This window comes from Electrona antarctica (genome assembly GCF_951216825.1).
Source record: "Electrona antarctica genome assembly, chromosome: 3".
Lineage (NCBI taxonomy): Eukaryota > Metazoa > Chordata > Actinopteri > Myctophiformes > Myctophidae > Electrona > Electrona antarctica.
The window spans coordinates 48,320,737-48,344,879 of record NC_136808.1 but is presented as its reverse complement, the minus strand read 5'-3'; the positions used below and the strand labels follow the sequence as shown (position 1 = coordinate 48,344,879).

The 24,143-nt window shown below is 46.0% G+C and overlaps 2 protein-coding genes across 2 annotated transcripts in view; one reads left to right on the top strand and one right to left on the bottom strand.

Annotated features, from left to right (window-relative positions):
• adamts7 (a disintegrin-like and metallopeptidase (reprolysin type) with thrombospondin type 1 motif, 7) overlaps positions 1-24,143 on the bottom strand; it is a gene marked incomplete at its 3' end in the record, with an annotated part of 53,856 nt that overhangs the window by 21,153 nt on the left and 8,560 nt on the right. The window contains exons 6-12 of the mRNA XM_079497391.1: positions 23,790-23,995; positions 14,438-14,521; positions 13,261-13,385; positions 11,994-12,143; positions 5,081-5,224; positions 2,973-3,123; positions 443-535 (exon numbers count right to left, since the gene is read on the bottom strand). Coding sequence (XP_079353517.1) covers positions 443-535; positions 2,973-3,123; positions 5,081-5,224; positions 11,994-12,143; positions 13,261-13,385; positions 14,438-14,521; positions 23,790-23,995 — 953 coding nt within the window. The remainder of the gene's footprint in view (positions 1-442; positions 536-2,972; positions 3,124-5,080; positions 5,225-11,993; positions 12,144-13,260; positions 13,386-14,437; positions 14,522-23,789; positions 23,996-24,143) is intronic.
• On the top strand, positions 8,425-11,163 carry LOC306920580 (DNA repair protein complementing XP-C cells-like; the record flags this gene model as incomplete). The annotated part of the gene is made up of 1 exon (XM_079497392.1): positions 8,425-11,163. One exon carries the CDS (start codon positions 8,425-8,427, stop codon positions 11,161-11,163), a length of 2,739 nt encoding a protein of 912 aa, XP_079353518.1.

Here is a 24,143-nt window from a genome sequence, read left to right as displayed (position 1 = left end):
TCCCATTGAGACAAAGCGGGGTGCTGTGGGCTATAGTTCCAAACATTGGAACTATGCCATTGAGACAAAGCGAGGTGCTGTGGGCTATAGTTCCAAACATTGGAACTATCCCATTGAGACAAAGCGGGGTGCTATTATAGTTCCAAACATTGGAACTATCCCATTGAGACAAAGCGGGGTGCTATGGGCTTTAGTTCCAATCATTGGAACTATCCCCTTGAGACAGAATGAGCACGCCTGCATTCCATTGCTACAATGAGAGTCAACGCTAGTGTCGCCACTCTCATACTAGATCACGCTGGTTCATCCTTCCCACAGTGTGTTACTTACTTTATCCTCCCCACAGTGTGTTACTTACTTTATCCTCCCCACAGTGTGTTACTTACTCTATCCTCCCCACAGTGTGTTACTTACTCTATCCTCCCCACAGTGTGTTACTTACTCTATCCTCCCCACAGTGGGTTCCGTCCACGGCCCCGTCCAGTTTGGAGTGGCAGGTCTTCCCCACTGTGCACCACAACGTACTGCAGATGTTCTGTAAAGGACAATAATAAATATATTAACACCACCAAAGAACAATTATAATATATTAATATTACGTACGTTGAAATATATTGGCCGAGCCATGTCACTTCAGGCTATGGGGTTGTTGTTGCTGGCCCTGAGAGGAATGGGATTTAACTTTTCAACTTGCTAGTGGACAAGCAGTTAGTGTAGCAGAGTGGCTTTGGTCTAGTGGTTAAGATGTGTAATGGCTAAATATGATAAAAAACATTGTGGATTTGTATTGAATATCTATATCTATATCTTAGTTACAATGAAATTGTGTTGAGTTTCTTTGAGTGGTGCGACCACTCCAAGGAACAGCAATGTCCGTGTTAACCTATGTGACATGTGTGTGACTATGTGTGTGACTAATACTATGAGTACCAGCAGGGGCAAAAGTGGCACTGTTGTGCCAGAAACAGAGAGAGAGAGAGATAGTGCTGCACTGTTGCCTGCTAATGAGAGAGAGAGAGCGAGAGAGAGAGAGAGGGGGGCGGGGGGGAGTTGCACCACTCAGTTCACACGGTGTGATTTTTTCACACACTCTAGTCCGGTGGACACCCTGTCCCCAGTGAGATGCTCTGAATTGTCCATCTCGCAGCCCTATCAAACAGGCCAGGGAAATCAAGGACTATTTAAAGAGGACGGGTAGCAAAGACCATACGGTGGACTCCATGTTGCTCCCTGGAAGGAAAGAAACACGCGCAGTTGAGACCAGGAAGTTAATGACTCGGGGGTGGTGACTGACTCACCATAGCGACTTCCACCATTTCAACAAATATAAGCACAAACAAACCACTTCACATGTACGATGTTGATGTAACCAGGAGATTTGGTGGGATATATATTTGTATGAGAGCTCCAACACCCCGCCTATCCTCTCACTACAGATCCCCAGCTACAGATCACCATTGCGGCAGCCCCCCCCACACACACACACACACACACACACACATTTTATTCATTATATGACTGTATATTATTATAACCGTACAATTCTGGTGACTGCATTCCTTAACGTCGGGTACACCGAGAGGAGTCAGACAGGAGAGAACACCGTCTCGTGTGCATCCTGTGGTTTGTGTCAGCGCCGGTGGGCTCTGCTCGTAAAGCCCCGAACACATGGCAGCAGCAGCCCAGCGTGTGTGTGTGTGTGTGTGTGTGTGTGTGTGTGTGTGTGTGTGTGTGTGCGTGCGTGTGTGTGTGCGTGTGTGTTTGAACACATTGCAGCAGCAGCAGCCAGTGGAGTTTATAGACAATCACACATAAACTGTGTTTGTTATAGACCGCTATGTGTGTGGTCTCTCCTGCTCTCTCTCTATCTCACGGTCATCACATTGTGTTTGGTCCTTTCAGAACGGCCTGTGGGTTACCGCATCATTTCAACCCTTTTACACTGTTATACTAATGCACGTTTCTACTAATTCACATTTCTATTAGTAACTAATTCATTTTCTTTTTTTTTTAATGTTTTTTTTGTGGCTTTCGCCTTTATTTTATATTTTTTATGGAGGGACAGACAGTAGGCTGACAGGAAATGGGGAGAGAGATGGGGGGAAGACATGCAGTGAAGGCCGTCGGGATCGGGAGTCGAACCCACGGCACACTGCCAGACTGGATCACCAGCCAAGGTGCCTGGACCGCTGAGCCACGACCCAGGCCCATTTTGTTTATTTTCAAGTGATATTCCTACTCCTAGGTGTAGGAGCTTGTAGATCTGCGACGCGTTGTGAGCTTGTAGATCTGCTATTTTCAGCATGCAACCAAGTGTAAAATGACTCATACTGGATTTCTTAGTCCCTTCCTAGCATTTTAGTCTAGTTTTTAACCATTGACGAAATTGTCAATACATTAGTCTTAGTCTTAGTCATCATAGCTTAGTTTTAATTTAGTTTCCATTTAGTTTTCGTCAGTGGAAAAAGGTAGTCGACGAACATTTTTCATCTTAGTTTTAGTCGACGAAAACAACACTGTTAGAGTTAAAATATTGTTCACGGGTCCATTTGGTTTCATTTTACACTCTCGAGAGTTAGATCTCACATATTTGTTTTGGCTTGGCCTTTCCTTCTTTAGCGATCCTAGACCGGGTTGATCCTGCCGTCCACCTCCCATTATACAGGCTGACTAAAAAGCTGAATAACTCCTAATCTACGGAGCTCTCCATGGTTTGGATAAAACGTGCAATGTTCGGAGGTCTTTGCTGATTATCTGGTGGTCTAGATGGAAACATTGGCGCTTTCTAGAGCAAGGATGGCATCAATTTATCTCGCTAGCATTGATGCTATTTATTTAGCATTAAGATGGACGCTCCAAACAGGATGTCAGTCCCAGTGTGTGCTGCATTGAAATAGCCTCGGCAGTCTGCGGTTGGCTCTGCGTCCAGCAGGTGGCAGCATATGGGTTAATTAAGGGTTAAAGGATCTTACGTCGACGTCGTCACAGAGCACAGAACCAGATCCGTACTGCAGGCGACACTGGTGAGTGGCGCTGTAGAGCGCCCCCGGAGGCAGCGAGCGGTACTGCAGGGAGAGGAGGTCCTTCACTGGCACGTCATCCAGACACCAGCCCCAACCGCGACTGTGCACGCACACACACACACACACACACACACACACACAGTCTCACACACACACACACACACACACACACACACACACACACACACACACACACACACACACACACAGTTATTTAATATCCTTTATTTATTACTAAGGATACACATGGCACCTCCTTCTACACAGAGACAAACCGCCTAGAACAGCCCAAACAGAGCTGTTGTTTGGCTTTGCTCTTTGCCATGCCAGCTATTGTTAGGCCACTCGTAGTCCGTTTATGTACATGGCCCAGGCTTCCAAATATCATCATGACGAATCTACAAACGATACCCGAGGTCTGTTATGATTCTAAGTTCGTACTTAGAATGGTACTTAGAATGTTTATCTTTGAATGCCTGGTCCATGTACAGATCAAAAACACAGCCCACCTCTAGAATCAGGACCTATCCTTGTGGCTGGTGTCAACAAAAACAACATTTGGGATGCTAGCAAAGACATCGCATTTACAACCGCACGCACGCACGCACGCACGCACGCACGCACGCACGCACGCGCGCAAGCACGCACGCACAGGCACAAAAACATCATCTTTGCCTCAGCCTTGGTTAGCTACTCACACCCAATATTTTCAAGGGTTGTTCTCTAAAACTAAATAATCAGACTTGTCTGATTATGATCAAAGGAAAACTTATTTCAAGTGTCTACGATGGATCTCACATGTAACTGATCTCTGAAGTAGGCTGTGCACAGGTGTTGATATAAGCCTCCCTGCTCCGTGATATTTGTAACAATATGGTAGCAGTCAAAATGATTAATACTGATCAACGTACACAGAGTATTAACAATATTACATTTTAAATGGTCCTGAGTGACTCAGAAACTGAAATGGCTTCCATGAAACATTTACTGACCGTTTATCCAAGGAGCTTTACATAGATTGTGCATTACATTCATCCATTGACACAAACATTCATACAGCTTTACATAGATTGTGCATTACATTCATCCATTGACACAAACATTCATACAGCTTTACATAGATTGTGCATTACATTCATCCATTGACACAAACATTCATACAGCTTTACATAGATTGTGCATTACATTCACCCATTCACACACATTCATACACCTTTACATAGATATATGCCTGAGCACAGAAGCGCAAACTTACTGTGCTCAGCTGGCCTGCCGAAGACCAGTGCTACAAATGACACAGCCTGCATGCGGTGGTGTGCGTGTGTGTGTGTGTGTGTGTGCACAGTGTTAAGCACTCCCACAGGACTGTGTAAGTGTTTCACTCGGAGGTCACGCTGCTACAGGGCAGTCATAAAGTGGTCCTCGTAATTAAATGGATTCCAGGTGTGGGAGGTCAGAGGTCAGAACATTTTGGGGGACAACATGATGTTCCCCAAACATGAGTTAGACTTTAATATATTAGCGCCCCTCACTTCACACGACGGGTGTGATTTTTGTATTCCTACTGTACATATCTCTAGTTTATATTTTGGTTTAAGTCTTCCAATTCAGTAGCTTAATAGCACTTATTATCGCCAGTTACAACCTACTGTATATAAGTTTTCCAAATGTCATTATTCTTTAAGTAGCATGTGACGGGTCAAACTAGGGTTTTTCATGATTCTGAACCCATTCCAAGCATTCGTTTTGCACGACAAACACTCCTTGGACTAAATTCGGCCATAGCCACTTGCCCAAATGTGCCCAAATGTGATGATCATGACCTCATCACCCCCCAAAATAGTCCTATTTGAACTGGTGACCCCCAAAATAATCCTATTTGAACCCGGGACCCCCAAAATAATCCTATTTGAACCGGGGACCCCCAAAATAATCCTATTTGAACCGGGGACCCCCAAACTAATCCTATTTGAACCGGGGACCCCCCATAATAATCCTATTTGAACCGGGGACCCCCAAACTAATCCTATTTGAACCCGGCACAAGGTGGTACTCACTCCAGGAACCTGGTGATGTACTGGCGACTGCAGCGGGACCATGTGGGCGTGGCGTATCCGTAAAGCAGCTGTGGAGACATGACGAACGGCCTCTTCCCCACCGGCTCACACTCGTTACCGATACCGTCATGTTGGATCCCAAAGCTACAACAGAGAGGTACAAGTACAACACACTCAGTACTGATACCATCATGTTGGATCCCAAAGCTGCAACAGAGAGGTACAAGTACAACACACTCGTTACCGATATACCGTCATGTTGGATCCCAAAGCTGCAACAGAGAGGTACAAGTACAACACACTTGTTACCGATATACCGTCATGTTGGATCCCAAAGCTGCAACAGAGAGGTACAAGTACAACACACTCAGTACCGATACCGTCATGTTGGATCCCAAAGCTGCAACAGAGAGGTACAAGTACAACACACTCAGTACCGATACCGTCATGTTGGATCCCAAAGCTGCAACAGAGAGGTACAAGTACAACACACTCAGTAACGATACCGTCATGTTGGATCCCAAAGCTGCAACAGAGAGGTACAAGTACAACACACTCAGTACCGATACCGTCATGTTGGATCCCAAAGCTGCAACAGAGAGGTACAAGTACAACACACTCAGTAACGATACCGTCATGTTGGATCCCAAAGCTACAACAGAGAGGTACAAGTACAACACACTCAGTACCGATATACCGTCATGTTGGATCCCAAAGCTGCAACAGAGAGGTACAAGTACAACACACTCAGTACCGATACCGTCATGTTGGATCCCAAAACCATAGACCTATAAACGTAGACGACTCTTCCGGCTCTGGGGACCGTGTCAAAATTGAAGGCACAATTTTCCCGAGATTCCTTTAATGCGAAGCATAATTGCGTAACATAAGTCCCGGACAAGACACGCTGATGATTGGCCAGTAGTCACTTGAGTGACAGCGAGAGACATGGAGGAGTCGCATGAGTGACGTCACTCGGGCAGCGACGCAGCGTTCCTTCAGCGCTTCCCTACGGACGGCACTTCCGCTTGACTTCCTTCCTTCACTGGAGACACGTCGCTCCAATGAACTGCAGTGGCCAGTGAGGCATCTATTTTTTTGAGGGGCGCTAGCCCCTCCTATATATGGCTTTAATGTTTGTTTTTCAACGATGTTCGTTTAAGAACACGTCATTGACAATAAAGATAAATCTAATGTTTGTTTCGAGGACTTAAACAAACATTAGCACCCGTTGCTTAAACAAACATTATGTTGTAATTGATGTTGTAAGATGATAAGAGCGCCCCTCACTTCACACGGGTGTGATTTTTAATATCTATGCCCAAAGCTGCAACAGAAAAAACACAGTCGTTACCGATACCGTCATGTTGGTCACAGAAGAACAGAGAAGTACAACGTCAACAACACACATGTTGCACAGATGTGCCATTCCAACTCCTCTTCAACATTACACAGATGTGCCATTCCAACTCCTCTTCAACATTACACAGATGTGCCATTCCAACTCCTCTTCAACATTACACAGATTGTAAGCGTTGTGAGCTTGTTGATAGGCTATTTTCAGCATGAAACTAATTGTAAAATGACTTATACTGGATCTCTTGTCCACTAGTCCCTTCCTAACATTTTAGTCTAGTTTTATTTGTTGACAAAATTGTCACTATATTTAGTCTTAGTTTTAGTCACCATAGCTTAGTTTTCATTTAGTTTCCGTCGCTGAAAAAAGGTAGTCGACGAGCATCTTTTGTCATAGTTTTAGTCGACAAAAACAACACTGATTCCAACATTCATGCTTTCCTGATCGTTTCCTGAAGAGTTTCTGAAAATGCATGTTTTCCCTGCAGGTTTTATTCACTGATTAGCCTAATGCTACTGCTTTGCTACTGAAAAGACGTGTCCACCAGAGGAACTCATGCATGCTGAAAATAGAGTAGAGTAGAATAGAGTAGAATGGCTTGTCTTTTAGTTGGACTGGATATCTTCACCACTAGTCCCTCCCTGACATTTTAGTCAGGTTTCCATTTGCTTCCAATTGTCAATATATTTAGTCTTAGATTTAGTCGTCTTAGTTTAGTTTTTATTCATTTTTCAGTGAAAAAAGGTAATCGACAAACATCATTTTTTTCGTCATAGTTTCAATTTAGATTTAATTTTATAATGTATAAAATGGGGTTACATGGGGTTATACAATGGGGGTTGGATCAGGTTAAAACCTCATACTGTAGAACTACATCAGCGTTGATTTGGTCGACTAAAACTATGATGAAAGATGTCCGTCGACTACCTTTCGTCTTTGAGGAAAACCAAATAAAACCGAAATAAAAAACAAAGCTATGATGACTAAAAGTATGACTAAATATATTGACAATTTCGTCAACAAATAAAAAGTAGACTAAAATGATAGGAATGGGACTAGTGGAGAAGAGATCCAATATAACTAAAAGACAAGTCATTTTATGTTTGGTTGCGCTTTGAAAATAGCAGATCTACAGGCTTGCAGTTGTGAGCTTGTAGATCTGCCATCAAGCAAAGGCTAAAATACATTTCAGTCGACTAAATCAACTGATTTAATCGACTAAAATATGACTGAATGAAATCTCATTCAAAAGACAAACTAAATCTAAAATGTCTGTCAAAATGAACACTGTTCCCCATGGCCTGTCACTATGGCTACAGTCGTCATAATTACATCATGACGGGCCATCATAGCCACTCCCACCCATTGCCCTTTTATGCACACGCATCCCAAAAAGTGTCCTCGCGTGGGACGGACAGATTGACAGACAAGGCAGGCAGGCAGACAGACAGACAGGCAGGCAGACAGACATACTGACTGACTTAGCACCAGCAGTTCATAAATCCTGTGAGTTCACTGGAGGTCATGACATCACTGGAGCTAATGACATGTCAGGCACCATGAGGAAATAAACCCTCGAGGCGCCGCTGTGAGTTCACGAAGGCTATGAAACGTCAGCATTTTAACACATTATTATCTCATACAGTCAACGTTTCACAACTACCCATGTGTGTCCTAGTAGCCTGTTTGTGTGTATTTATATAATACAAAGCCCTGTGTCTGCTGGCTAGTCTGTGTTTAACCAGCTGTCCATTGTATTAACATGATACTGTATGCTTGGAATCGCTGTCTTTTGCCAGAAGATATTAGCCGGACTGCAACAACCTGGAAACTAACTGCACACACTGGAATGTAAAGAGGCCAACACTCAGTAGCAGCACATTTTAGTGAACAGCCTATAGTCAGGGTTACCAACCAGAACCCTGGTTACCAATCAGGGTTACCAACCAGCACCTGTCCCGAGCCGTAGAGGGGATTATCCTGAAACATGGCCGCTAAAGAAGTCACTATTGAGATGAGGAAGAGCACACCTAAGCCACGTTCCTCTTCCAAGCCAGCAGGTGTATCTGCCTCCAGGACCACCACCACAGGGGTCTCTGCCTCCAGGACCACCACCACCAGGCCAGCAGGGGTCTCTGCCTCCAGGACCACCACCACCACCAGCGAATACTTCGGTTCCTCCCTGAAGGGACGACCGATGACTAACGACGATAACGATGAAGAGGACTTCGATGTGGTCTCCACTAACGAGGAAGACAAGGAGGAGAGTGAGGAGGATGCTTGGGAGGAGGTGGAGGAGCTGCCTGGAGCTCTGGCTCCAGTAGAGCCCGTTCCGTCAACTCATCCCGTGGAGATCGAGATCGAGACTCCGGACGTCGTGCACAGGAGACAGAGACGGGAGAAGAGGAATGCGGCGTTTGAGGGGTACCTGAGAAGGGCGGCGAATCGCTACAGCAAGGACCTGCTGGTGGACACGCACAAGGCGCACCTGCTGTGCCTGATAGCCAACGGGATGTTCCGGAACCGCCTCTGCAGCGAGCCAGAACTGCTGGCCGTCGCTATGTCTCTGCTGCCGGCCCGCTTCTGCGACGCGGACAAAGAAAGCGTAGACGACCACTTCCTCTCCGGACTGCTCCAATGGTTCCTCGCCACGTTCACCCTGAACCCCGACCTCCCCTGTGAGGAGGACCCCAGGGGCGGGCTGGAGGGACGGCTGGCCAGCCTGTCCGCCAGGGACCACCAGGAGATGACCCATCTGTTCCTGTTGGTTCTGAGGTCTCTGCGGCTCTCCTGCCGATTGGTTCTCTCCCTGCAGCCCATTTCACTCAAAGCGCTGAAAGGCGAAGGGGCAAGATCCTCCAGCGGCCCCTCGGGACAGAGCCACCCTCCTGGGCAGAACGCCTCCAAAGACAGCCTGCCGTCTGGACCCAGGGTCTTCCCTGGCACCAAAAGACGTGCTGCCGTCAGCGGGAACCCCGAAGGAGAGAGGTGGGGGAAGAAAGCCAAGGGAGGGAACATGGAAGAGGAAGAAGACGGCAGGGGTGTGACGACAGGCAGACAGAAACCCAAGAAGAGGAAGAACGTGACACGCCACAGCGTAGCACCAGAGGAGGACGGGCTTAGCGAGGGGGAGGAGTTTCAGGCGACCGGCGAAGAGAGCGAGGAGGAAGAGGGCCGGGCTAAATCAAAGAGGAAGTCGGGCGGGGGAAAGAGTAAAGCCGGGACACGCAACGCAGCGCCACAGAGCAAGGGTGGAGGAGGTATGAGACGGAAGAGTGGAGGAGGTAGGAGACAGGAGGCAGAGAATGACGAAGAGTACGACAGCGATCGCGAGGAGGAAGATGAGAGAGTTGAGAGGAGTAAAGGAGCCTGGATAAAGAACGGGACGCCGGGCGGCGCAGCAGACGAGTGGCTGGAGGTCCACGTTCCCACGTCGTCCTCCTGGGTGTGCGTGGACGTGCAGCATGGGGTGGGCCGGCCGCACCTCTGCTCCCAGAATGCCACTGTTCCGCTCACCTACGTGGTTTCCGTGGACGAGGACGGGCGATTGAAGGATCTGGGCAGGAAGTACGACCTCGCCTGGATGACCACGTCTTCCCGGAAGAGGCGGGTCGAGGACGGCTGGTGGGAGGAGACTCTGGGGCCGCCAGGTGGGGACGGGGACGACGACGAGAGGAACAGACGCGAGGACGCCGAGCTCAGCGCCGCGATGCTGGACAGGCCTCTTCCCGCGTCCGTCGCCGACTACAAGAAGCACCCGCTGTACGCCCTGGAGAGACACCTGCTGAAGTACGAGGCCCTCTACCCCCGCACGGCCGCCGTGCTTGGCTACTGCAGGGGGGAGCCGGTGTACTTGCGGGACTGCGTGCACGCTCTGCACTCCAGAGACACCTGGATGAAGGAGGCGTGCGCCGTCCGGACGGGAGAGGAGCCGTACAAGATGGTAAGGGGATTTTCCAACCGTTCCCGTAAGGCCAGGACGGCGTCGGAGCAGCAGGAGGAAAAGAAGGACCTGCCTCTGTACGGAGACTGGCAGACAGAAGACTACCAACCTCCCGTAGCGCTGGACGGGAAGGTTCCCCGTAACGACTACGGTAACGTCTACCTGTTCAAGCCGTGCATGCTGCCGCTGGGCTGCGTTCACCTGCGGCTGCCCGGCCTGCACCGCGTCGCCAGGAAACTGGACCTGGACGCGGCGTCGGCTGTCACAGGCTTCGACTTCCATGGAGGATACTCGCATGCCGTGACCGACGGCTACGTGGTCTGTGAGGAGCACGAGGAGGTGCTTAGAGCGGCCTGGCTGGAGGATCAGGAGATACAGAGACGGAGGGAGATAGAGAAGCAACGGAAGAGGGCGCTCTGCAACTGGACTCTCCTGGTCAGAGGCCTTCTGGTCAGAGAGAGACTCAGGCGGAGATATGGTGACCAGAAGAACCAGCTGCCCGGGGGGCAAGGAACCTCCGGTCAGACTCACACCCGAGGCGGAGAGGGGGCAGACAGGCTGACGTTGGATGACGATGATGAGGGTGAGAGTGCAGGTCCCGGAACCAAGACGGCGGCAGAGACTCTGGCCATGTCCTGGCCTCAGAACAGACAGGACCAACGGGACAGGAACGCAGATGTACCGACGAAGAAACCGAGCAGACGAGAGGAGAGAGGGCAGCAGAAACACCTCTGCCCCTTTGAGAGAAAAGAGAGGGCAGCAGACACACCTCTGCCCCTTTGAGAGAAAAGAGAGGGCAGCAGAAATAAAACACCTCTGGCCCTTTGAGAGAAAAAAGAGGGCAGCAGACACACATCTGCCCCTTTGAGAGAGAAGAGAGGGCAGCAGAAATAAAACACCTCTGCCCCTTTGAGAAAGTGTGATGTTGGGAAGTCAGTATAGGCAGCAGCTTGTGTTCAGATGCTCACCAGTTAATCCTATCATGCAAAAACATAAACAGCACCTTAAAAACTGGGAAGCTAGTCCATTGAGTAAGGGCGGGGATAATTAACTTATTTACTGCCACCGTCTGGATGGCTCTCCGTTTGCTAGGCGATCGAAACAGGAAATAACTACCTTCACTTCAATGTTAACCCAATTTTTAAAACCCATTTATCTCGGATTCTGTTCCCAGATTGTGATTTTGATCAAAACATTGCATTTGAAGACAGTGTGCGGGTGTTTATTCTTTTTGAGTGGTGTAAACCACTCCTACAACTGGCTTTGTTAGTTTACGTGTCTGTCTGTCTGTTCGTAACTTCGTACCAAAAAATGAGCATGGTTGCTATGGTCACCCAGTAAACACAGGTGTGATTTCATTACGTCAGACATTACGTCAGACCACAGCTGATCAGTCTATATAAGACCTTACACCACTCAGTTCACACGGGTGTGATTTTTTATTATCTCGGGCACTTAACCCTCTCCTACGCACCTGTCACCTGTAGGTGTGCAAAAGCCTTGCTTTTTATTGATAGTTGTCAGGGAAAAAGGACGATTACAAATAACTCCTTAATTCTGATGTTAGTTTAGTCAAAACGAATAGATTCAGGTGAACATGGACCAGTTCTTACTTGTGTCCCAGTTCGTGTGCGACGGTGAAGGCCAGCGGCAGTCCCGTGTCCTCACTGATGCTGCAGCTCCGATGGGGCTGACACATCCCTGCCACGTGGGACAGTCCCAGCGTCTCACACGGTGTGTTGATGGATGCACAGATGTCCTTTCTGAGAACGAGAGGGTAGGGTTAGGTTGAAGGACAGATGTCCTTTCTGTCAATGAGAGGGAGAGAGCAGGTGGTTGAAACGCTAGCTAGAGCTATTGGCTAGCTGTTGTTGTTTACCTGGTAGAGCTAATGGCTAGCATGTTGATGTTTACCTGGTAGAGCTAATGGCTAACATGTTGGTAGTAGAGCTAATGGCTAGCATGTTGTTGGTAGAGCTAATGGCTAACATGTTGTTAGTAGAGCTAATGGCTAGCATGCCGTTGGTAGAGCTAATGGCTAGCATGTTGTTAGTAGAGCTAATGGCTAGCATGCCGTTGGTAGAGCTAATGGCTAGCATGTTGTTAGTAGAGCTAATGGCTAGCATGTTGTTGGTAGAGCTAATGACTAGCATGTTGTTGGTAGAGCTAATGTGCTCAAGGGAGGGCAACATTTTCCCGGGATTCCTTGCGAAGCATGAGTGTGCATCACAGAGCGCATGTTCGGGTCTGATAAGTCCTGGAAAAGATGCGCTGTGATTGGCCAGTAAACACTTGAGTCAGTGGCAGCATGACGTGCTTTCCACACTTCCGGCGTACTTCCTCCCCCAGTGTAAATTGTTCCGCCCCTTCTTCGACACACATGGCTCCAACAAACTGCAGCAGCCAATGAGGCATCTATTTTGTTTTTAATATCTATGGAGCTAATGACTAGCATGTTGTTGGTAGAGATAATGGCTAGCATGTTGTTGTTCACTCCCAATCTTCCGCCGTAGTCTGAAAACCCACCTCTTCAGACTCCATCATGGCCCGTAGCACTTACCCTACCCCCTTAGATAGCACTTTTTACAGACTTAGATAGCATTTGATACAGACTAGCTTCTATAGCATGAATGTAGACAGCACTAGAATTGCATTGTATGTAGTCATAGCACTTCATAGTACATAGCATAGTATAGTATGTATAGTTTATATGTATAATTTCATTATATAGATATTCCACTGTTACGTTCTTAGCTTACGCATGTCTCATGATAACTGCTTTGTATGTAGCCTATGTGATGTATTGCCATGCTTTTTGTTCTTTCTTAATGTAAATCTGGATTAAGCGTCTGATAAATGCCTAAATTGTAAATTGTTTACCTGGTGAGCAGAACAGCCACATCGTGGTGGATGGGGTGCTCGTCTCCCTTCATGTTGAGACGTTTCTGCCACTTACAGAAACTGTTCAAGCTGTTGTCAGCGTGGTGCGTGATCTTCAGATCCTCCTGATGTCACACACAACATATCATGTCAGCAGGGTGTGTGATATTCAGAACATCATATCAAACACACAATAGGCCAATACCAAGACATGGCTGTACAACTATTCACACATTAGTTCGAGGGATATTTCACTTTAAAAAATGTTTTGTCATTTATTTATACCTCAATTGCTCAGTAGTTAGATTTTAAATCCCATTTTAGCTTCCCGCCCACTTCCTAATTACAAACCCATTGTAACTTCAAACTCCATTTTAACCATGTTAGATTCATCGACTGTCCTTGGCTTCAACTGTCCTTTTTTCTGGTGACTTTTCTGGACAGACAGACAAAACACGGACACATTTCGGCCTCAAGCCTTCCTCATGGACGTGCGTGCGTGCGTGTGTGCGTGTGTGCGTGCGTGCTGTGTGTGCATGCGTGCGTGCGTGCCATTTTCAACTGCCCCCTCAGGCATTTCATCCTGGAGCTCATCCTGCAGTCAGCAGGTTGTAGTACTGGGTTGTAGTAAGTCCTTTAGTATTTGTAACAACAGCCTATAGCCTAGATCATAGTTAATGTTGTTATGTTGTGATCTTTATCTTTTTTTTTTATCCCATGATTTTGTAACCTATTTTTCACCCCTGTGTCAATTATCTTATCTAATGTGATCCTGGGCTCTACACACCCTCCGACAACCTAGTCCCCATATATGGGGGACATGGGGAGAGCAACGGACTTGAACTCATGCTTCCTTCATGCCTGAGTGTCCAAGTTGCTCCTTTACACCTGACAGGGGGGAGTTTCCCTGGTTGGACGTAGCGTGTGGAAGGAACACGTTATTCCAAACAGTTCCTTTCCCCTCCATCAGGCGCCCCGGCTGGCCAGGGGGAGGCAGTTTAGAGACCAGGATTACTGCATGTTTTTTGTGAGGGTACCCTAGGGGACACGGGGAGAACATGCAAACTTCATCTTTTACACCATAGAACTTTATATCACACCTATTTCAGGTAACATTTCAATGGTCTGAGAATCTGAGCCACACACGACAACAACAAACAATTAAATTAAATCTCACCTCATCTTTCTCCAGTATGATGAGACGGACCACTGCAATGTTGATCGCATTTCCAATACTGGCATCTCGAAATAGTCCCGACACCTGTTAACACACATGACATAATAATACTACTGACACCTGTAACATGTATGACATAATTAATACTGATACCTGTAACACACATGACATAATACTGAAACTGGGGGTGGGGGGATGTCATTGTTAATCCCATGGGAGTAACTATGTTTTGGTAATGTGACAAAGACAACAACAGATCCATGAATTTAAGTCTCCATGGGGTGAGTCATTGATAGGGGAAAAAAGTCATTTTGGGGTTGAACTTTTAACTGTACTGTGTAAACAATTAATCTACGCGTGTGACAGAGTCTTCGGCTCCGCGCGGATACATGTGCATGTGCATGTGTGTGTGTGCGTGTGTGTGCGTGCGTGTGCCTGCGTGTGTGTTTAAGTGTGAGTGTGTGTGCGTTGCTCCCTCTGAAAGCGGCAGATTTATAGCTTCATAGCCTTCCAGATGTGGAGCAACAGGCGGCCGTCGCTCCAAGTTCCCGCTCTGATATTTTTATAAACCCACTCCCCGCTTTCATTTTTATAAAACCACTCCCCACTTTCATTTTTATAAACCCACTTTCTAAACGCTTTCTAAACCGTATTTATGATACTTCTGTACATCCTGACAGGCCCACCAGACATCCCAATGGTTCCGAGGTGGGTTTTTCTAAGACAGAAGATCCTAATAAATGTACTGTATAGGCCTACAGAGACCAGATTTTTCAGAGATATTACAGAACAGCCCCCGACTGCCATGCGTTACATAGACCTGACAAACGTAATAATTACATTCGCTATTACGAATGTGATTTTGTTAGAAGATGCCAGTGATAATAATAAAAATCACACCCGTGTGAACTGAGTGGTGTAAGGTTTTATATAGCATGATCAGCTGTGATCATGGTGTTGAACAAAACTTTGTCTTGCGTCTCGTCTATTGGGCTTCCCACCGTCTTTAAAGATCTTTGGTTTCAAGGGTCTCAAAGACTGAATGTCCTTTAGGTCTGATTCTGGTAGGGTCGTCTTCTGATGTGATGATTTGTGACCATGAAGTTGATTTTTGTCCGATGTGAGGTATTATATAAGGTAAGGTATTATATAGCCTGATCAGCTCTGATCTGACGTAATGAAATCACACCCGGATGTGATTTCACAACTGGCTTTTTTTGTGCAGAAAAAATGAGCATGGTTGCTACGGTCATCCAGTTCACCCGGGTGTGATTTAATTACGTCAGAAATTATTTTGAACATAGCAACCATGCTCATTTTTTCTGGACAAAAAAGCCAGTTGTAGGAGTGGTTTACACCACTCAACAAAAATCACGCATATGAAGTGAGGGGCGCTCTTATCATCATACATCAGCACATTATGGCTAATCACCTGTGGCGAAATTTCTGTCCTCACTTTTTATCCTCACATTGTTCAGCCAATCAGATCATCGCTATGGGGTACTCAGCCAATCAAATCATCGCTATGGGGTGCTAGCGCCCCTCAAAAATAATAATAATAGCTCAGAATGGATCACAGTGCTAGGTTACTCTAACATCTAACATCTGTAGCAGCCACACTGAATATTGATGATCTCCTCTCTCACCTCGACTTGCGGCCTGGCACGCCTCACAGATCACAACTGTCCCGTCCCCCCCTTATGTTGGGCTGCTGTAATCTGATCCTAGCCTAGCGTGTGTGTACGATACTAGCCTATCATCATACGACACAGAAGTCATACAGAAGAACGTCATGCTTTCCTCTGTGAGAGAGGAATGCTTGGGGTCAAAGGTGAAGACCCACCGGCCTACGTGCTGGGCTGGGGTCAGCTCTAAGTACTGATCTGGGGTCAGCCGCTTCACATCATAAAGAGGTGCAGCTTGGCAGAGAGCGCAGCATGCAAGCGCAGCAAGAGGCCTGGCCTATCTCACAGCATTTCCCCACCCCCTTGCCACGCCCCCTTTTGGAGCTAGTGGTGTTATTTTTTCTGCGGTCCATAGGCTTCCATGTTAAAAGAGGTATTTTCACAAGCCACAAACTACTGTTTTGTATAGGTAAGGTTTATTCTACTTATTTGAGTTGTTATACCATTGTGTTTTCTTCATATTATTATCGGTCTTTGACATTTTAACATTAGGAAATGTACTTAGATTCTCCAGAGAAAGAAAGTGTAAATGCTAATGGTTAAATAACACCACTAGCTCCAAAAGGGGGAGTGGAAAGGGGGCGGGGAAATGCTGTGAGATAGGCCTAGTCCAAGCAGACACAACAGCCAAACATATCAGGATTTACCACTCGACAATATAGACGCATTTCACACCGATAAGAACCTGTATGCGTGCAGCAGGTCGGGGGCAAAAGAAACCGATTCCATTAGATGCAATGTAAAAGCACAAAAATGCATGCCATAAAACTTTCCTCCCTGTGTGGAAGAAGAAGGTTTAGGGTGGATGTTTATACTGTGATCTCTCTCTCTTGAAATATAGAGCTTGGTTTATGTTGTGTCAACAAAAATAGCGATTCTCAAAGCATTTCTCTCCCAAACTCCACCTCCAGTCACGGAGGGAGCGCTCCCTATGATCACGGCTGCTTGATCGCGCAGCTGTAGCCCCTCAAACCTTCATTTATGGGCCGCCGTGCTATGGTGTTGCGCACAGAGAACGGCCGAGAACAGCAGACCTCCAAGCTCACAGCAGCCGCGACGCGATATAAGCTTGTATGTCAGCAGTTCTTTCTCGGTGCGCAATACTGTTGACGGGGTGAAGTATATATGGGCACCACCGTTGCCACTGCAGGTGGAGCCTGCAGAATCCACCACTCCCGAATGAAGTGTCTGGTGCTGGGAATCTGGTGCAACGCACATGGTCCTGGACCTAGTGAGAGCAGGAGTGGGCCTGGCGAGACGTAGGAGGGGCCTGGACATGAGTCAACCCACAGAGCCTATAGTCCCTCCACGCACTGGATGGTTCTACCTCCCAGTCCCGGCAGAGTAGTTCCAGAGAAACGGATTGTGTGGCCCTGGTCTTTCCCTAGTGGGTCTGATCGAGGATAGCTACTGAGACGTAAGTAGGGACTTGATCACCCCGGCTGGGTCACCTGAGTGAGGGGAATTATGTTGCGAGACCCGAAACCCAGATGACCTTGGGATACATCACAGGTTTTTGATTGATTGATTGAAATATTTATTAACAGTTTGCAGAATTACAGTACATTTCAAGCAGGTGCATACAGTACGTCCCAGGTGCATCCATGCAATGTTTTCTTTTTCGTTCTGTCTCGCTAGGGTGGGTCTCACCAGCCAACACACAAGAGGAGGTTGACTGAACTGAAACCAGCGATCCCCAAAACAACAGATTTGGGGATCTGTTGGGAATTGATTACATGAAACCGGCACCTGTGCAATGTTTGTAAACAAGAAACCCAGTCGAGAGCATCTTCAGGAGCCGGCCTCTTTGACGTAGGAGCAGAGATGAAGGGCATGACCATAGACTTATAAAGGACTTATAAAAGCGTATGTGCTCAAGGGAGGGCAAAATATTCCCGAGATTCCTTGCGAAGCCCCGCGGAAGCACGAGTGTGCGTCACAGAGCGCATGTTCGGGTCTGATAAGTCCCGGAAAAGATGCGCTGTGATTGGCCAGTAGTCACTTGAAGGCTTAGATGACCCGCCCCATACTGTACATCCCATAATCCCATCCACTCTGCACTAGTCATCTGATGGCTGATAGATCCAAACGAGATGGAAAGAGAAGCCCTAATAATAACCCCATCCTACCACACTGGATTTGTTATAAAGAATAAAACATATCCGCATTCTGTCATTTATCTTTCCATTCCCACAACAATATACAAATGTGTATATTTTGGACATAGTTCGAATGGTGATTAATCATGACTAATTCGTTTATTCGATTATTCTCATTCAAATTCTGAATCGTTTGACAGCCCTAATTTTTTACTATTTTGAAAAACCTTTTCAAATGTTCAACTAGCCGATCTACATTGACACGTTGTGAGCTTGTAGATCGGCCATTTGAAATATTTTAAAAGGTTTTTCAAAATAGTAAAAAAATACATTTAGGGATAAGGGGTGGCACAAGATATATCCCTCTGTGAAATCCTATTTCAGTCGTGCATTATGGAGGCAGGTTATTTCTGAAACTATACTATACCTAAAATGTGTGGATGCTGCCATGGGAATTGTTTTCGTTTAAAATGTTGCATTATGTACTGTCCTCAGAGCATGTCCAATTAACTCTACAATGTGTCAATTCAATTTCAAAACTACTTTGAAGGTTTATCAAGAGTAACAATCACAGATACTATTCATTCCTTTTATGTCTGACCCAGTCCTTTCAATGCAATGAATTAACGGCCCTTTCTTTCCAAAGTTCAGCTAATGCCAGCAACATTTTATATTAGCAACAATTCTTCCAATCTTCTCAAACCCACAGTTATGCATAATACGTTCCATAACAAATACAATACAGTGACTCATAAGACATGAAAGAAGCTTAATTAATTCAACAATACATTTCTTCTTACCACTGCAATGTCCTCGCGGTCAAACGCCATTCAGTTTTCTTTTCCACATGACACGGTCTACTCTACAGCCACAATGACACGGTCTACTCTACAGCCACAATGCAGACGGAACATCTCTGGCACGTTGTATGAAGGAGCTCATTCATCGATGCCTGTGGGCCACTGACCTGATGCAGACCACGGCTATCTTGCCATTGAGTTAATGGCAGGATGGCAACTAGCCGTAATTTGCCATCGACAGCCCATACATCCAAACAGAAAGGTCCTGTCTGATTGTATTAAACAACGTCAAACTCAACAACATCGCAGCTGTACGAAAAGCTTGAATTATCCTTTTTCTATCCGTGTTTGTTTCATAAAGATCCACCGTAGACATGTTATGAGTTACTTTCTGTCAATAAATTCATGCAAGTGTCAGAGTTTGGAAGCGCTCGCTTTCAGTAAAGCATTATGTGCCAATTCAAAACAGGTGTCTACGCATGGGCCGTTGGGTGATATTCAACAAGCACTCCCAAACTCCAATTAGATTAATAACCGAACTGGTTTAATTTAACCAATTAAACTCTGATTAGTGAGGACGAATTACAGTATATGAAGATAGGTTGGAAAGGGGTGAAGTCGTCCCTTAATTACACAGCTCCGCTCCCAAGCTGGAGCTATACTTTGCCGTAAAGGCCTAGAGGGCCGTGCGTCGAAAATAGCAGATCTACATGCTTGCAACAGTTGTGCCCATGTAACAGTTGTACCCATGTTGTAAGCTTGTAGATCTGCCATTTTCAGCGTACGGGCCCGTTGTACGATGGCGTGTACATTTGGTTGTGTATTGCCAGTGTCGGGGTGCCTGTCATAAAAACACTTTGTTTCAAGGCCCATTATATATTGGCATTTGATGAGATTTACTGTATAGCCTCTCAGACCCAAAACTAAAGAATATTTTGTTGGATAAGATTTTGTCCACAATTCCATGCTGTATTGATGTTGGTACCATTACGAGTAAGGGTGTAACGATATAGTAACTGCATCGAAAAATCGATTGTATCGAATCGTTTTGCTATGCAAATAATTGATTGTATCAATACTACATTTTTGTGCATGGTATTTAGCAATTTTTAGAAGAAAAAATAAAAAGAGGGGTTTACTTACCTAGTTTAAAATAATGTCAATGTATTTTAAGTAGTTACTGTATCGATTTCAAATCATTGAATCGTACCGTATCGCCAGAATGAACCAATATCAATATATGTATCGTATCGTCAACCATGTATCATTTCAACCATACGTATCGTTTCGCTGTTAAAATGTTACACCCCTAATTAGGAGAGATAACAGATAAACTCCAATTGTGTCGACTTCTTGTAAATTATTTAATGCAGAATATACTAGGTGTTACTTTGACCAATACTTTAACTCTTAAATGAGCATAAGATCCATTTGGTTTCATTTCACACTCTCAGGATTTAAAGATATATATAAGGGTCCATTTGGTTAGCAACTCTCCATCATCTAGCTGGGGACCACCTGGAACCCCCTCAAGGACCACTGGTTGAAAACCACTGATACAAATGATCAGAGACGAGAAGTCTTTCTGCTGCCAACTCGCCGAGCTCTTGTCTCACTGACAAACGTGTACCGTTTATGCAATGTAGAATTGTAAAACAATTCTCAGGATATTCTTTTCAGGACTAAAGCTATATCACAACTAGGAGAGGAATGGAAGCTGAAGGGGAGAGTAGTCTACCACCGTTTACACCATTCATGGCAAGAAACAAACATCCAAGTTTCCTTTTTTACAGACGTCATTTTCATGGACAAAGTAATAAATCTGGCCCTATCCGACCCACTGGAAAAGTGGCAGCGAACTCACATTCCAAATCACATTGAGTTTTAATATCCAGACTTGGCATCAGTTAAGATAGAATTAAGTGCGGGAACATTGTATTAATGTATTCCCCAGTCAATAAGTTGGCCCAAACATGTTCAAATTATTCTCATGGTGGCGCTATACCAGCGTGTTCACCTTTTGGCCTATAACTCTTGAACTGTAAGTCGAACAATAACAAAAAATAAATCACACTTGTGTGAAGTGAGGGGCCGTTAAAAAAAAAGAAAAGGGGGCACGGTGGCACAGTCGGTAGCGCTGTCGCCTCACAGCTAGAAGGTCCTGGGTTCGATTCCCGCTCGGGACGCTGTGGGCGCTGGGGGCGTCATCAGTGCCCATACCCGATGCGGGGTTGGTGAAAGGGCCTTTCTGTGTGGAGTTTGCATGTTCTCCCCGTGTCCCCTAGGGTAGGTACCCTCACAAAAAACATGCAGTAATCCTGGTCTCTAAACTACCTCCCCCTGGCCAGCCGGGGCGCCTGATGGAGGGGAAAGGAACTGGTCGGAATAACGTGTTCCTTCCACACGCTAGGTCCGGCCAGGGAAACTCTCCCCTGTCAGGTGAAAAGAAGCAGCTTGGACTCCTCATGCACAGAAGGAAGCATGAGGTCAGTCTGCTGCCCCCCCAGGTTGGCAGAGGAAGTGCAGCGCCCAGGATTACATCATATAATTGACACTGGGTGAAAAAAATTGGTTGCAAAATTGTGGGATAAAAAACATTTTTTTTAAAAGTGATGAGCTTGTTGTCTGGGACGATGACACCCTTCATCATTGTTCACACATCGTGTATGACAAAAAAATGCTTTCCCTTGCGGAGAGCTGTAAGACACATTTTTCCTTCCAATTGTTCTAAACTCAAAGACGTTGCCAAAACAGAACGGTCAAAGGATACAGAACAGAATGGCCGCTTCCTCCACATATTATTGTCTCAGTGTCGAGTGAGTTAAACTATAACCTTCATTATGATGACTGAATTTCCCTTCCTTAAATCCTGTCCTTGAGCCACATGTCAGCAGCTGTGCATGGCCACTGGCCAGACACGCTCGGTAGTGTTTTCACTCGCTAAGTGCAAACAGACCCGCGCAGCTTCCCCCGAGAGGAGCTGTTGTCTTTTGGAACAAGAATCAAGAGAAGAGCATGAGGGCTTCAGTCCAGGAAATGGAACATGATGATGTCACTGTGCTACCGTACCAAACATGACCTCACATAGCCTAATATATTGTATAAAACATGACCTCATATAGCCTAGTATTGTATAAAACATGACCTCATATAGCCTAGTATTGTATAAAACATGACCTCATATAGCCTAGTATTGTATAAAACATGACCTCATATAGCCTAGTATTGTATAAAACATGACCTCACATAGCCTAGTATTGTATAAAACATGACCTCACATAGCATCTCGAACCATCTCTAAATATAAGAGCACCAGCTCAGTGGACTTGTGGTTAGAGTGTCCGCCCCGAGACTTGGAGGTCGGGGTTCGATCCCCGGCCGGGTCATAATGAAGGACCCAGTGCCTCGCCGCTTGGCACTCTAGCATCACAGGTTGGATTGGGGCGTTAGATCAACTACAAATGATTCACGAGCGTGGCACAGCTGTGGCTCACCACTCCAAGAGATGGGTCAAATGTGGAGAACAAATAGTATGTGACAAATAGTAACTTTTAACTTTAACAAAACTGGAACAATCTGAGCTCATGTAGCCGCCAGACAATGTTTTGGATTAAGGCTGTATACTAATTACAGTATGGGCAATCAGAGTTTTTTCTGAATTGTGTGAAACTTGACTTTATTGTCATGCAGAAACCCACCATGACCTCTTCAAATGTTGTGCATGCCAGAGATACAATAACATGTGTGCTCCTTTTTCAGGAATTTTTTTTTAAATCAATGAATTATACAGATCAATTAAGGTAAATTGACTCAAGGCCAAACAGATAAATTAATCAACTAAATCAAATAGAAGGAGGAACATGGTATTAATAAAATGTATTCATTCATTAATACTTTCAGCGCCATTGGTGAAGATCTTTGTCAATTGAAGCCTAATTTTGATACTGACGCTTAACGCCATTGCCGACGGCATTCGGCAATTGCGCTTTTATAGCACGTTCGATTGCTCGAGCCAAAATGCTACTCACGTTAGCCGGTTAGCTAGCTGTGTTGTTAGCACTGCACTGGATCGCCCATCTTAGATCGTCGTCGCCATAATAATCCATTCTATCCATTTCTTTCAATCGCCTGTATCTCCTATTCCTTGTCCCAGATGGCATTTTGGTCAAAACAGCGTTTCTTTGACGGCACAGAGCTGACGATCTAGAGCTCTGCAGAGCTCCGGTCTGGATTCACAATGTAAATAAGGCCTGCCCAGCTCTGTGTAAATTCATAACTTAGGACTACTGTGAGTGGAGCGGAAATGGCGGCTTTTCAAAATAAGAGCTCAAATTTAAAAAATGCTGGCGTGAATTAGATCCTAATTTTTCAATAAATGATAGTGCTGAAAGGGTTAATTAACTCACTGTTCCTCCTTTAGTCTATGCATAATAGATGAAGACAGAAGGAGACCCTCTCTCTAGGCAGAGACCCCCGGGCAGACCAAGGATGAGATGGAGGAATTATATTTACAAGATCTGCTTGGAGAGGGAAGTCTGGAGTGCTGTTGCCCCCGTGACCAGACTACGGATAAGCGGTTGAAGATGGATGGATGTGAATGACACAGCCCTCCTTCTGTGAGATCAAGTGTTGATTTCAATTAATCAATGAATTACATTGGAGAGGATGTGTGTGTGTGTGTGTGTGTGTGTGTGTGTGTGTGTGTGTGTGTGTGTGTGTGTGTGTGTGTGTGTGTGTGTGTGTGTGTGTGTGTGTGTGTGGCACTTACAATGTTCATGACAGCCAGCGCGTAACTCTCCACCGCCTCGCTCCCCCCGTGGTATTCCACCATCTTGGGGTCGACCACCACCAGAGTCTCCACCCACTTCTCCTTGCTGACGGAGCGTTGGCGAATCCTCCTCCTCCGGCCACGCCCCCTCCTCCGTTCCCAGCCCTCCCGTTGGCTGTCGGGATCCTCGGACGGTCCGTGTGGATCTGCAGAAGAGATGACGGACACTCAACGTTGGTCTGTTGTTGTGGAGGTTCTGTCGCGCTCCAGAGACCACATTGTTACAATTCATTATTTTAGGCATTTAGCAGACGCTCTTAATCCAGAGCAATTTACAGTAAGCAAGAACAACAC